Consider the following 13,091-nt stretch of genomic DNA (forward strand, 5'->3'; position numbering starts at 1 on the left):
TTATTAAAATCAAGAAAAGACTTGTCATAGAATTCCAATTGGTGGTCTGGACGAGCGCTGCCCTGTATTTCAATTTCATTGCTCTGCGATAACCTGGGGCATATATCACCATGACGGCATATCAACGTCGTTTGCCGCAACCAATAAAAATGCTGCAGCGAGTCAATCCATTTAACTTATCTTTGAATTGATTGAATTGAACCTTCCATCTCCATATACTCTCTTCATAACTATCTTAACAATGCCCGACGCAGTAGTTCAACTCCGGTGTGGTGTAAAGGTGAGTTTGGATTCACATCTAGACAATCACATACTCCGCACATACTGATTCGAATTGTCACAGAATGACGAGTGGGGAAAGAAGGGAAAGGAGTCGATGGTTGCTCAGCTATGGTCAAAAACCAATAATCAGTCGATTGATGATAACAAGCAATACTCCGAGGTAAGTCGCTGTCTCGGTGAAGAGGATGCAGTGCGATAGACACGTCCTTACTGATCATGAACAGATGTGGATGGGCACATACCCTTCCAACCCATCTTATTTGCTTTCCACCGGAGAACACCTGGGAGAGTACCTGAAGAAGAATCCCCAGCTAGTGGGCAAGTCCGTCCACGACCGATGGGGCGCGGAGATTCCTTTCCTGCCAAAGGTATGTATAAGGCCCAAGCTACGAATCTACCGCCGAGATCTAACAGCAACACAGATCCTATCTTTCAGCAAGGCACTCCCTCTACAAATTCACCCAGACCTCAAGCTCGCCGAGAAGCTCCATAAACAAGACCCCAAGAAATTCGGCGACACAATGCACAAGCCAGAGATCGCAATCGCCCTCTCCAAATTCGAGCTCTTCGCCGGCTGGAAGCCCCTAAGCGACATCGAAGCCCTATTTAAGCTGAATCACCTGGCCAAGTTCGTCCCTAAATCCGGCCAATTCAATGACGAGACCCTCCGCCAAGTCTGCAAGGCCTTACTTAGCGCGCCGGCCGAAGAAGTGGCACAGACTGCCAAAGACCTCCAAGGCCTGCCGGAATCACAATTCGGCCCCCATTCCTACATCCCAAGTCTCCTTGGCCGTCTAGCTAAGCAATACGGCGAAGGCGACAATGGCAACCTCGTCGCCACCCTCTTGATGAATTACATGACCCTGGGGCCGGGCGACTCGGTCTTCGTCCCCGCAGACAGCATCCACGCCTACCTGGAAGGCGATATCGTGGAGTGCATGGCACGGTCAGACAACGTGATCAACACGGGCTTCTGTCCAGCTGCTGATCGGGACAGCGTCGAGTTATTCGGCGAGGCTCTGACCTTTGAGCCGCATAGTTCTAAGGATGCGCTGCTGCCACGTCGGAAGAGCGATAAGGGCCTACAGGGCAAGACGGATGTGTATGCGCCGCCTATTAGTGAGTTCTCGGTGTTGTGTACTACTCTTGGGGCTGGAGAGAAGGAGACGCACAAGGCTATTCTTGGGCCGAGCTTGATGATCGTTACCAAGGGCTCTGGGCGAATGAATATCCCTGGTGATACGGCTGTTGAGCTGAAGGAGGGGTATGTATTCTTTGTTGGGCAGGGGGTTGCGTTGGACTTTGCCACTGAGAAGGGTCTGGCTGTGTATCGTGCTTATGCGGAGTAACTGATTGAAGATTTGCGGAGTGCATTTTTAGAGGTTATGTGGATTGTGAGATAGGTTTGAAAATGAATATTATTCCTGTTGTATCTTGACATTGGACATTGGAAACTTGGGAAGTCGGATTGCCCGAGGATTCTCGTAGGCGTTGAAGCCCTAACTGCAACGGATTCCATTTCTGGTGAGTGCTTGTCAAATCAGAAAGTTATCAACCTCGGAAGTCCACCTCCCTAGACATGCCCAATTCTGATAACTCATCAAGAATAACCAACTCAGTCGAAAATCCCGGACAAACAAGCGGTGATGCCCTTTTATACTTGTTCGTCAAGTGCAGTGTTGGTTTTAAGCGGGGATTCCCATTCGCTCAGAGGGGGCGCTTCCAACAGACCAGTCAAAGCAGGATAGTATACGAGTCAACGAACGTCGATGTGTTCTGTTTGCAGATGCAGTTGGTTTCTAAATTAGAAATTAGGGCGCATTTACACGAGTCTAGCCCCTGCACATTAATGCACATATGCAAGCTAATGGTGATAATGACAGCTAATTCGGTCGTTTCGGGCGAATCTATCTATAGTTAAGAGGCTAATTGCTACTATCTTTAACCTCTGAAACAGGGACCGTGTGTCAGGTTGCGACTAAGCTTCGATGCTCCCGTTTCAGCGTCTTATATATCTATATTCTATAGTCTCGTGGTTTCGTTGAGGTCATTTCTTAATATCAAGCCAAGAGGTGTGAAGCTCAAGTCTGAAGTGCAACAGTTGGCCAAGGTATCTGAGGAGGTCGATGTTGGCTGGACATTCTGTTTGTATACGGTATACCTGGAATATCTGGAGATCCTACCACCTCTTCACCCGCTAGACATATCCCCATTGGAACATCAAACTCTGGGATATGTCAATTAACTCCATCCTGGACACTCGCTCCGTCAAGAATCCCTCAAGCCGAACAGCCGTCATCATCATTGGCGCTATAGCAAGCAGCCTCATATTCCTAGCAAGTATGCAGCCCAGAGCCGCAACCCCGACACCATGAGCTCCAACTAACCCCAAACCAACCAAGTGGCCGGCCTTTTATATCTCTTTTCCCGCAAAGAACGGGCCAGAAGAAGAAACGCCCACCAGCCAGAGGAATTCTCTCCCCTCGAGCCACCCCCAGCTTATAAAACCGAGGAACTAGGCACCAGAGCCCTCCACCCCCAACCGCGGCCCCTATCCTCGTTCGCACCCGACACCAATCGCCGGTCCCAACGCCAATACCAAATCCAACAGCACACCCGCTCCTCATACGACCAGCCCCCGCCATACCCCACACCTCCAACACTCCCAATATACGATCCATCACGGTACCAACCCATCCGACCAAGCTCTATGGCGGGCGACATAAACGCCTTCCCGTATGCTTATAACCCCGCCCAGCCTGCAAATCTACATCCATATGCACATCCACACCAACATCCCGGTTCTTCTTCACGCCTCAGTGCAGTTCATTACGATGCCAGACTTACAAATTCGCGGCCTTTGTCAATGGCCGAGCCTGGACGTCCGATGGGGCCTGGACCTGTAGCTGTACCTGTAGCTCCTATACCCGGGCGACAGAAGGATATGCCACCCCCGCCGGAGCCGAGTGCTAGACAGGAAGGTCAGGAACGCAGGGAAAGGAGGGAGAGAAGTGCTTCTGAGCCAATGCTTTCTCAGACTGGACCAAGACGACCTAAGCCTGTTTTGTCGCGGCTGATCACCAATTTCCGGTGATTTTGTGATGGTGGCGGGGGCTTGTTTTTCTTTCTTTTCTTTTCCCTTTTTTACGAATATCACGATGGCGTTGAGTTGCTTGTATTTGGAAAATGAACAGGGGGGGGGCTTGTCTTTTTTTTCGGGTTTTGGTTTTATCAGAAGGGGATGCTTCATCTCCCTGTGAAGGTTGCTAGTTAACTGATTCTATCTCCAACACGGAGTAAATATCCAGAAAATCCACCTGGTCCGTGCTTAAGATCTGCCCGGAAAATCATTTTGTTTTGATCGCGGATCATCCCGAGATTGCCCCTTTGGATCTCCCAGCGCCTATCTGAGCTACTTGGTGGACAGGTGGAGTGCTCAATCGCCATCCAACCCCTCGGTGAAGAGAGTCATTTCTAACACAATGTTGCATTTCCCTTCCTAACTCCTCGGAGCTTTGGTGTACTCCGTACTTTGTGTGCTTTTCTCCATTCACACACCCTCGACCTGAATATGGGCCCTTCAAGTCCACTTTCTTGCAGGGATTCAGACGCGTCACAGTCAAATCCATGCCATTTCTCCTCTTTCGAAAGGCAGCATCCCCTCTTTTGATCCCTGTCCATTTGCTCCATCTTGTGTTATTGCGCCAACAATGCCTAGTCCGGCAAGAGTTGCCACCCTACCTTCGTCAAGTGGGCACATAGACCCCTGAATCGAGGTAAACCTGTGCAAATGACGGATCTCCTATCTCATAGCTATTCGGCCGCAGTGGAGATCTCTAGACAACCGCCATGCCAAGCCGCCATGCCAAGGCTACCCTGACTCGCGTCAAATTCATCAACGCAGGTTGACTGCGCCGCAGTTCACAACTCTCAGAGTAGCTGAGAATGAACAGGGGAGAACAGGGATTCCAAATTCCCTTGCTCTCTACCCCTCCCACATGCATCTTCAACTCAGGCTGCAGCGGGAGCCTCTCATTCACGGCGACCCGCCTAGCTACTTCGGCCGACCAGCTGCTGAACCTGCAGTCGACTAGCCGTTTTGATTTTCTCTTGAGGCGCTGTTGTTTTCTGTGAGGCAACACTGTGTCGATTCTTCGTTTGCAACCCCGGGGGCCGCCAGCAGAGGGGTCGACCCAGACCATCGGGCTCTTTCCCGGGTCTCTAATCGCTCGCTGGGTCAGTTGGCTTCCAACACCGATCCGTCAATCACTTCATTCAGAAGATCTTCTCTCTTCTCGGCTTACCAACGGGCATGCAGTGGTCAGCTAGTGCGCCTCCATGGACGTGTCGTTTTGATATAACTTCAACACACGCGGGCAACCTCTCTGCCCTTGTCATCTTCTCTCTATCTCTGTTTGTTCTGCTGCGAGATTTGTGAGTCATATAATTACCCTCGAGAGAGACTCATGCTCTCGGTGGGGGGTTCGGTCAATCCTGGGATGAAGACGCACTAGGGAGTGATTTGTCCTCCCTTCGGTATATTCCAACCCCGAACGCATCACCCCCACAGCTCCGATGAGGAACCTGTTCAAGGCCATGGCGACTTTCATGAAGAAGTTCAAAAGAAAGCGCAGAGTGTCCACAGAACTGCACTCGCGCTGGGGTGATGTTTCTATCTCCTATCCCTTACAAGGGTCCTGGAACCACCCATCAAGGGCAGCAATACAACCCGAAGACAGCCAGCAATACAATTCACCTGGCCCAGTACGACAGCGAAGCCACAGCACCTCGAGCAGAGTATCCCGAAGTACGAGCACCCGAGAACTCCACCCGGAGTCTCCTCCTTTCCCTACAGGGTATTTTGACCAGAACATTCGGCGTCGCGTTGGAGAAAGACACACCCCGCCAGCTCAAGGATTTGGACCTCAAGAACTTGGTGGCGATTACCGGCGCGAAGCAAGTCACCGACCACCAAGTTCTATAATCCACGACGAAAGCGCTAGCGATGACTCCTCATGCGACGGAGAGGAAGAGGAAGACGACGAAGAACGCGATACTCTAGGCCCACGAGTTCGATTGAGCCCCCGCGACTTTGGAATGGGAGAGATATCACCCGCAACGCGTGACAACGAAGACTTCGATATCCCCGCCAAGTCCCCACCACTCTCCGTGACTTCGCGCATGCGTCGGTGCAGCATTCAAAGCTGTGCGACAGAACCCACCGCGTCTATTTCTGGCGGCACCAGCTCGAGACGAACGAGCTTTACCGCTGCATCCTCTATTTCTGCTCCCTCAATGCCGCCTTCTACTCCTCGCTATGGATACCACACCCTCAAGCAACCTCCTTTCCCTGAGAAGAGATACCCTTCCCGTGTCAAACAGACGGAACCAGAGTGTGGGCCTCCACAGGAGTTGGTACCCTCCTACGATGAGCTCTATGGTTGATATGTTATCAACATACAATTTTCGGATCTTGAGTTGTTCATCTGCCGGTGGCCTTTGTTGGCCTTTGCCTGGGTGGCTACTATCCTACGCCATATCAGTCTCGATTGGAATCCCTGCAGTCGCCCGTTGGACTGGATACGTTTCGATTTGTTTTTTTCTTTTAGGTTGATCTTGCATTGGAGGTTTTCTTATCTGCTTTATTTCATATAATCATTGGGGAGAAATGTCGAGTAATTTTGCATCTTTATCTTCCTTTCTTCCAATTACTTCAAAAAATATCGGATACATAGCACGAAATGTCCCCAATTTTTCCGTAGCAAGAGTTGCTTGGCAAGTTAAGCCTCAGTTCTTTGTCTTCGACTTCTGAGTGCCGATACCCGTTTGGATCAAGTCCTTGCCCTCAAATGAGGGGTCCAGCACCGGTCCGTGCATCTCATGCACGAGCGTATCACAGTCACAGCCTATCACCAATCAACCCTCACTCTTCATCACACTGACGCCTCCTGCATGTCTACTGGCAGCACAGTGATGGGGAAATTCCCCTGTCCCCACCAACTGTTCTTCAACTCCCTAGCCAGGGTACGTACCAGGGTACAGTCACCAACCAGCCTGTGGGCGACCTCCTCTAAGCGCCGGAAACCAACATTGGCAGCCCGATGAATAGCTTGATTTGACCGGTCCCATGTTCCAATCAATTCGCCTAAGCATTAGCACCTTGGCAGGTGCATAGATTGTGCAGCACTTCCCTGCTATGTTGCTCTGTTAGAGCCCGTCGAGTCAGTTACTCCACTTGGTCATCACATCCATACAGCAGCGTGAGGTCTGCCCGGAGTGAGAAAAAAGAAGCTTTCCCGCCCCGAGCAACATCTCATAATCCTGAGCCATCATCTACCTATCTCTCATGCAAACGTGAGATCGCTCGACCGGCACTCTGTCTATTCTCCCTTCCCCCCTCGGCGGTCGCTGTGCTGTCGGACTCTCTCACCATGCTCTGGCTTAGCGATGGCAGGGCAAGACCCTCCAGGACGCTGTTAGCTTCTCTCCTAGCTGTGGTGCTGCTCAATAGCCCAGCTCCAGTGGTCCTCGGATTGAGAACTACCCCAGGTTCGCCTTGTACAGACGTCTGTGGTACCACGACGAACACGACTTCCTCCGAGATTACGTGTTTGGATGAAAACTATAATTCAACCTCCGTAGGGAAGGACTTCCAGAAATGCATCTCCTGTCAATTAGACAGCGAATTCCACGATGCGGAAACCGGGGACTCGGACGTGAACTGGGCGCTCTGTATGTCGTTATCACTTGACGGAAATCGCAGATCGCAAGATCCCGCTCAGATCTAACACATTGAACCAGATAACCTGCGCTACGCTTTCTCAACCTGTGTATTCGGGTATCCGGATTCGATCTCCAATGTCTCATCGCCGTGTCCAGTCGCATGCGATGGCGTGCGTCTCGCAGTGGAAAACGACATCGATGAGCCGGATGTATCGAATCTGGCCGCCTGGTGTGAGACACCGTCCTTTGCAGATAACGTCGTTGACACCTGCGAATTCTGCTACAACATGACGACGCAGCAGGTGTACATCGCAAACTGTGCGTATGCCCTGCATCTAAATTGCAAACTCAGCAAATGCAAAAAGAGAGCCAGTCCATGCTAACCATCCACTTCCAGTCCTCGAATCCATCCGCTACAACTGCCACTTCAAAACACCAACCGGCAACACCTTCAAGATCGCCCCATCAAGGATCTTCACCCAATCCCTCCTCCCATCAAGTCTCTCCCTCACGACCCCCGGCGCATCCCACTCAAACCTAAACCTAGGCGTGGTAATTGCCGTCCCAATCGTAGGGTTCCTAATCCTAATCTGCTCAATCACCATCTGCTGCATCTTCTTCATCCGCCACCGTCGAAAGAAGAACCGGCGCACCCGCCGCTCATCCGCGTACAACCGCTGGAACGACCTGAACGGCGCACAGCAGCAGCCCTGGACCGATAGCCCGATACACGGTGCTGCCGGGCACGGATATGGATCTGGGTTTGTGTTTGTTGACAACGATGGTCGTGGGCAGGAGCTTCCATACGGTCATGGGCACAGCCAGCAGCAATATGCGCAGCAGTACCAGGCCCAGGATAAGAGCGGGTTCACGCATGATATTGTTGAGCAGCCTAGGCAGTATCCCGTCCCAGTTCATGAGCAGGTTGTGGATCCTGATCAGAAGAATCCGAGTCAGTGGCAGTGAGTGAGGAAGATCCTACGACGTCTGCATTGGTGTTATAATGCCCCGTTCGTGTCGTGTCTGGTGGATGAGAGAATGAGGGTTATAGTCGGTGGCTGGGCTTAATGCATTCTCGCGATATCTGCTCATATCATTCGGCGTTGGCGTGTTTTTCGTTTCTGCTTCCTTGTCCGGGAGTCTCTGACTTGACTCCCTTCGATAATATCCCCGACATCTGTATGTCTGCGTGTCTTTCTGCTGAGGTATTGGGTGTTCTAGTTCACTATGGAACAAAAGTGACCAATTCAGTCCGGAAGATGGCGTCTTATCGTATGAAGTAGACAAATTCTCAATCTTCAGCGGGCGACAAGAACGGCTTTTATGTGTTGATCCCAGCCCTCCGCTACGAGCAACTACAACAGCGCATACATCCCAAAATAGCTTCCCAAAATAGCACTGACACGCCCAGCGACGGTCCAGTGAAACCTACGCTCACCCATCCGAAGGTTCGGCCGAGACGAGCGGGTCGGCTGCAGATGCTTAGATGGCGTCCTCGGTCTTTTGGCGTCGATGCAGATTGGTTGGATGGATCTGTAGCGTTTCAGCACGCATTTCCAGGGGCCTGAGGGTCCAATCGCAAGAGAGGTGTCGATCTTGAGAAGTTGAGGTTATTTTTGGCTTTGGGGTGTTCTATCTATGGCACTTGGAGAATATCTGTACGTACAGGCATGTTTGGGGGTTGGAGTGCCTGATGCGTTGCGGATGCTATTGTGGTTTGTGGTCGCGACTTACCTCTGCTGTTGATGTGGAAGGAATAAGTATTCGGAGTCTGCAGTGAGAGATAGGATGAGAGAGGTTCAGTCTAGAGACTATATTGAACTGAATATCAAAATAGACAAGTTCGAAGAGTCAAAGTTGTGGGTAAATAATCCCCCGAGCGTTCGATCTACACTTTCTTCTCCACCTCAGATGACCATCAAATCTCCAACTCTCCAACTTCACCACCACCCACAATGTCGAACCTCAACCAAGACCAAATAAAAGTCCTCGAGCAATCAAGACAGCGACTCGTCCAGCTCACACATTCCCTCGCCTCACTAATCGGAAGCCTAAACCAAGGCGACCCTCTACCACCCTGGTAAGAAACAGCTCCTCCCATCCCACATCCCAGCATCGATTCAATTCACCGAGAACACCAACTAACACACTCCCAGGACCTCCCTCCAATCCCAAGCAAGTATAATCTCCAACAACCTAACCAGCGTCTCCGAACAACTCTCCGACAACCGCGACCTCCTTTCAACCCTAGTCGCCTACCCGGGCCCTGACTACCCGGGCCGCACGCAAGCGCCAACGCTGGAACAACTCCTCCGGACAAAACTCGACCCGCGCGTCGAAGACTGGGTCTCACGCGGCCGGAAAGTCGGCACCGATGCTGAACCTCAGCCTGCTACATCCACCGCTGGCATCGCCGCCGACGACGGGACACGCGCGCTGAGCGAGTCGGAGCTGGCGGAGTTGTGGGCGTGGGCGCCGCTGGAGGCGAATCAGGAGGCGCGGAGGAGGAATTGGGGTGGGAATTATACGCTTGAGGAGAGGGAGATGGGTATTGAGAATGTTGTTACGGGGTTGAGGAGGAAATTGGAGGATGAGGAGGAGGGGGAGAGTGAGGAGGAAGAGGGGGAGGGGGATGGGGAGGAGATGGATGTTGTTGGTGTTAGGAGGAGGCCTGGGGGTGCGGGCTTGGAGTTTGATATTGCGCCTCATCAGAAACATCCAGTGCAGCCGTTTGTGCCGCTGGATTTGATTTTGAGGCATATGACTACTGGGCGGATGCCATAGGTTTGGTTTACTTTTATTGGGGGTGCATGGATGCGAGGTTGAAGTGGCGCGATTACTCTATTGTATAATTGCGTGGTTCTCAAACGGATGGCACTATTATGGTCTTTTTTTTGACGAAAAATAAGAAAGCAGTGGGAAGTATAGTCGAGCTATCAAGCGGCTAGCCCCGACGGCGGGTCGTGGGTGTCTTCGCGCCGGGTCTGGGAGACGCTCCGGGAGACGCTCCGGTGCTCTTGGCCGAGGGCACCTCGATGGCCTTTGCGCGAGGAGCTGCCTTCTGCTTGGTTGCCGGGGCATTCCAGTACCAAAGCATCTGCGTGGCGAGAATCACGTTGAGCGAGAAGCCGGCGATGAATCCGTAAAGGATCAGCTTGTCATCGACTTCCTGGAGGGTGGTGAAGATCCGGGACAGGGATCCGGCAAGGTAGTTGAAGACCTAATGCAAAAGCAAATAATTAGTATATGGCATCGTGACTGTGCAAATGGCAAATCTAAACATACCGCGAAAGCGCTCAGCTGACCGGTACCTCCTTCGCGCCAGATAGTGTAGATCTGAGGAGCCTTGCTCGCAACACCCAAAATACCAGCACCAGCCTGCAAGTACGCCATAGTCTGCGCATCTACAAGAGTCTGGTCAAACAGCAGCGCATAAACACTGGCAGCTACGACCGCAACGAAAGTCGCGGCCGCGGCGGAGCGGCCTGCATAGTTGAGGACGAGAACACCGACGGCGATATCCTGCACGGCGATGAGAGCAGTCTCGCCATAGGTGCTGAATGGGAACTGGTTGCGCACGCTATACGAGAGGGTGATGAGTAGACTGGCGGTTTCGAGTGCGTAGGAGACGAATGAAACACCGGCCGACGAGCGGGAGTTGATCAGCTTCAGGATCTGCGGGATTTTGACGACGGCGCTGGCACCGACGATGGCGATGCCGAGGGCCTTGGAGATCGCAAGCGATGTGCAGAGAGGATCCTTGGTAACGTCGAGGTCGAGCAGCAGGGCGCTATGGCAGGGCTTGCCGATCAGAGAGACGACGGCATCGTGCACGGGTTCGGGGATGGCGGAGACGATCGGCTTCAGCAAGGGCTGAAGAGGCTTGATGACAGAGTTCTGAAGGGTATCCATGGTGTATAGTATATTGAGTCGGCACCAAGGAAAAGAAAGTAGAATCCGCGTATGTCCAGGAAGTTGTTGACATTCCGCCAAAATTAACGGATGTGGCACGTGCACCGCCGGGGAAATCGAACTTCTCTCGTTCGCTTTTCTTTCCTTTGCATGACCGACCCGCCATGATCCCTCTGCGGCCATCCCTTCTCAGGAGGCCTCGAGAGGCTCTTGTATGCTCACAATGTCTTGTAAGGTCTCGTCCTGTGCGACACGACGCCATTCGCGGGTTCCTATCGTCCTCGAAACGGAGGACCGGCACCGCGAATAGCCAGTCCCCTTCGGTATTGCACGAAACATATTTCTCGGCCAATCGATTATACGACCGATCAAACAGCAAAGGTGGACTGCTATCTTCACTTGCATCTTCCAATGCGAAGAGCAATTCAACAGCTTCTTCCCCTCCGACTGATCCTACCGCAACTGGACTCGATTCATCCGCAACACCCTCCGCGGCAATTGCACCGCAAGCAACTCCAGAAGAACTCCCACATCGACGACGGAAACGTTTGAAGGAACAAAACAATGCCTCAAGCAAGGCAGACGGCTGTCTCCCGCTGGATGCCTCCGCGCAATTGTCAAACTTCTCCTCCGCCCTCCCCACCACCTCCCTCCGCCGCAAATTAGCCGCATATCTCGCTCTGACGAAACCTCGACTCTCCTTCCTGATAGTCCTCACCACCACCTCGGCATACGGAATGTACCCTATCTCGTCCCTGCTCACTCTCGACCCAGCCATGACCCCACTCCCCACCCTTTCGACCTCGACCCTGACATTCATCTACCTGACAGCGGGTACATTCCTCTCCTGCTGCAGTGCCAATACCTTGAACATGATGTTCGAACCGAAGTACGACGCACTCATGTCACGGACCCGCAATCGCCCTCTGGTGCGCGGACTCGTCTCGCGCCGGGGAGCTCTGCTCTTCGCGATCGGCACAGCCGTCACAGGTCTCTCGCTCCTTTACATCGGAACAAACCCGACGACAACCGCCCTGTCCGCCGCAAACATCTTCCTCTACGCCTTTGTATATACACCTCTGAAGCGAATCCACGTAATCAACACCTGGGTCGGCGCGGTGGTCGGCGGAATCCCGCCGCTAATGGGCTGGGTGGCGGCCGCCGGCCAGATCGCGACAATCGGCCACGACACATGGCGTGACATGCTCTTCAGCGAAAACAGCATCGGCGGATGGCTGCTAGGTGGCATCTTGTTCGCCTGGCAATTCCCGCACTTCAACGCCCTGTCCCATCTCATCCGTGACGAGTACAAGGCGGCCGGGTACAGGATGCTGTGCTGGGTGAACCCGGCCCGCAATGGCCGCGTTGCCCTGCGCTATGCTGTCCTCATGTTCCCCTTGTCTTTTGGGCTCTGGTGGGTCAATGTCGTCGGACACGGGTTCCTCGTCGGTAGTACTGTCGCCAACGGCTGGCTGGTCCGCGAGGCGTACCGCTTCTGGCAGCACCAGGGCGCGAACGGCACTGCGCGCGGCCTGTTCTGGGCTAGTATTTGGCAGCTGCCTATCTTGCTTGTTGGTGGACTTGTTACGAAGAAGGGTCTTTGGGATGGTGTTTGGAGGAATCTCTTCGGTCATCCTGAGGATGAGGAGGATGATTTCTTGTACTACGAAGATGAGGAAGAGGAGGGTGAGACGGCTAAGCCTGCGGAGACTACTACTACACGTCCGACATCTCGGACGAGTGTTTTGTCCACTGTGTGAGATTTGGTATTATATTCACAGTATGTCCCTTTGCTTCACTTGACACCTTGGTAGTCTTCTCTCATCTTTTGACCGATAACTTGGTCTTTGGATTTTGTCTTATACAGCGGTTTGGAGTGGCGTTTTCTTTCTATTTTGTACAACACCAGTCGCCAGTTCTATATGGAATTCATACAGATCTTTCTCATTTGTTTCTTCTACTCAGAACCGAGTGTCGAGTGTCCCCGATGAAGCTGTTTCGGCATACATCACATATAGCATGTATCCATTCCTGTACATACGCGATGCAAGTCAAATCGTGGGGAGAAGAGAATCCTATGCAACCTCGAGGAGAGTTGTTATCACCATATGGATGGCGTTTTATGGCCTGTCGTGAGGTACTTCGGATCAACGTATGTCCATCCCGGCCATCCC

At 52.5% G+C, this 13,091-nt stretch overlaps 7 protein-coding genes across 7 annotated transcripts; 6 read left to right on the top strand and 1 right to left on the bottom strand.

Moving 5' to 3' along the window:
- Window positions 1-241: 241 nt before the first annotated feature.
- Window positions 242-1,631, top strand: N7515_001619 (uncharacterized protein; the record flags this gene model as incomplete). Its single annotated transcript, XM_056662363.1, has 4 exons — window positions 242-280; window positions 344-442; window positions 507-650; window positions 705-1,631. 4 exons carry the CDS (start codon window positions 242-244, stop codon window positions 1,629-1,631), a joined length of 1,209 nt encoding a protein of 402 aa, XP_056524476.1.
- Window positions 1,632-2,516: 885 nt separating this feature from the next.
- On the top strand, window positions 2,517-3,376 carry N7515_001620 (uncharacterized protein; the record flags this gene model as incomplete). Its single annotated transcript, XM_056662364.1, has 2 exons — window positions 2,517-2,622; window positions 2,685-3,376. 2 exons carry the CDS (start codon window positions 2,517-2,519, stop codon window positions 3,374-3,376), a joined length of 798 nt encoding a protein of 265 aa, XP_056524477.1.
- Window positions 3,377-4,857: 1,481 nt separating this feature from the next.
- Window positions 4,858-5,727, top strand: N7515_001621 (uncharacterized protein; the record flags this gene model as incomplete). Its single annotated transcript, XM_056662365.1, has 1 exon — window positions 4,858-5,727. One exon carries the CDS (start codon window positions 4,858-4,860, stop codon window positions 5,725-5,727), a length of 870 nt encoding a protein of 289 aa, XP_056524478.1.
- A 986-nt stretch (window positions 5,728-6,713) lies between these two features.
- Window positions 6,714-7,971, top strand: N7515_001622 (uncharacterized protein; the record flags this gene model as incomplete). Its single annotated transcript, XM_056662366.1, has 3 exons — window positions 6,714-7,014; window positions 7,084-7,323; window positions 7,403-7,971. 3 exons carry the CDS (start codon window positions 6,714-6,716, stop codon window positions 7,969-7,971), a joined length of 1,110 nt encoding a protein of 369 aa, XP_056524479.1.
- A 989-nt stretch (window positions 7,972-8,960) lies between these two features.
- On the top strand, window positions 8,961-9,789 carry med8 (RNA polymerase II mediator complex subunit MED8; the record flags this gene model as incomplete). The annotated part of the gene is made up of 2 exons (XM_056662367.1): window positions 8,961-9,085; window positions 9,162-9,789. 2 exons carry the CDS (start codon window positions 8,961-8,963, stop codon window positions 9,787-9,789), a joined length of 753 nt encoding a protein of 250 aa, XP_056524480.1.
- Window positions 9,790-9,949: 160 nt separating this feature from the next.
- N7515_001624 (putative monosaccharide-P-dolichol utilization protein) lies at window positions 9,950-10,917 on the bottom strand (the record flags this gene model as incomplete). The annotated part of the gene is made up of 2 exons (XM_056662368.1): window positions 9,950-10,225; window positions 10,291-10,917. 2 exons carry the CDS (start codon window positions 10,915-10,917, stop codon window positions 9,950-9,952), a joined length of 903 nt encoding a protein of 300 aa, XP_056524481.1.
- A 164-nt stretch (window positions 10,918-11,081) lies between these two features.
- On the top strand, window positions 11,082-12,677 carry cox10 (protoheme IX farnesyltransferase; the record flags this gene model as incomplete). The annotated part of the gene is made up of 1 exon (XM_056662369.1): window positions 11,082-12,677. The coding sequence occupies one exon, from the start codon at window positions 11,082-11,084 to the stop codon at window positions 12,675-12,677; it is 1,596 nt and encodes a 531-aa protein (XP_056524482.1).
- Between the last annotated feature and the right edge of the window lie 414 nt (window positions 12,678-13,091).

The sequence above is a fragment of the Penicillium bovifimosum genome, assembly GCF_028826915.1.
Source record: "Penicillium bovifimosum strain IBT 22155 chromosome Unknown utg000002l_segment0_segment0, whole genome shotgun sequence".
NCBI lineage: Eukaryota > Fungi > Ascomycota > Eurotiomycetes > Eurotiales > Aspergillaceae > Penicillium > Penicillium bovifimosum.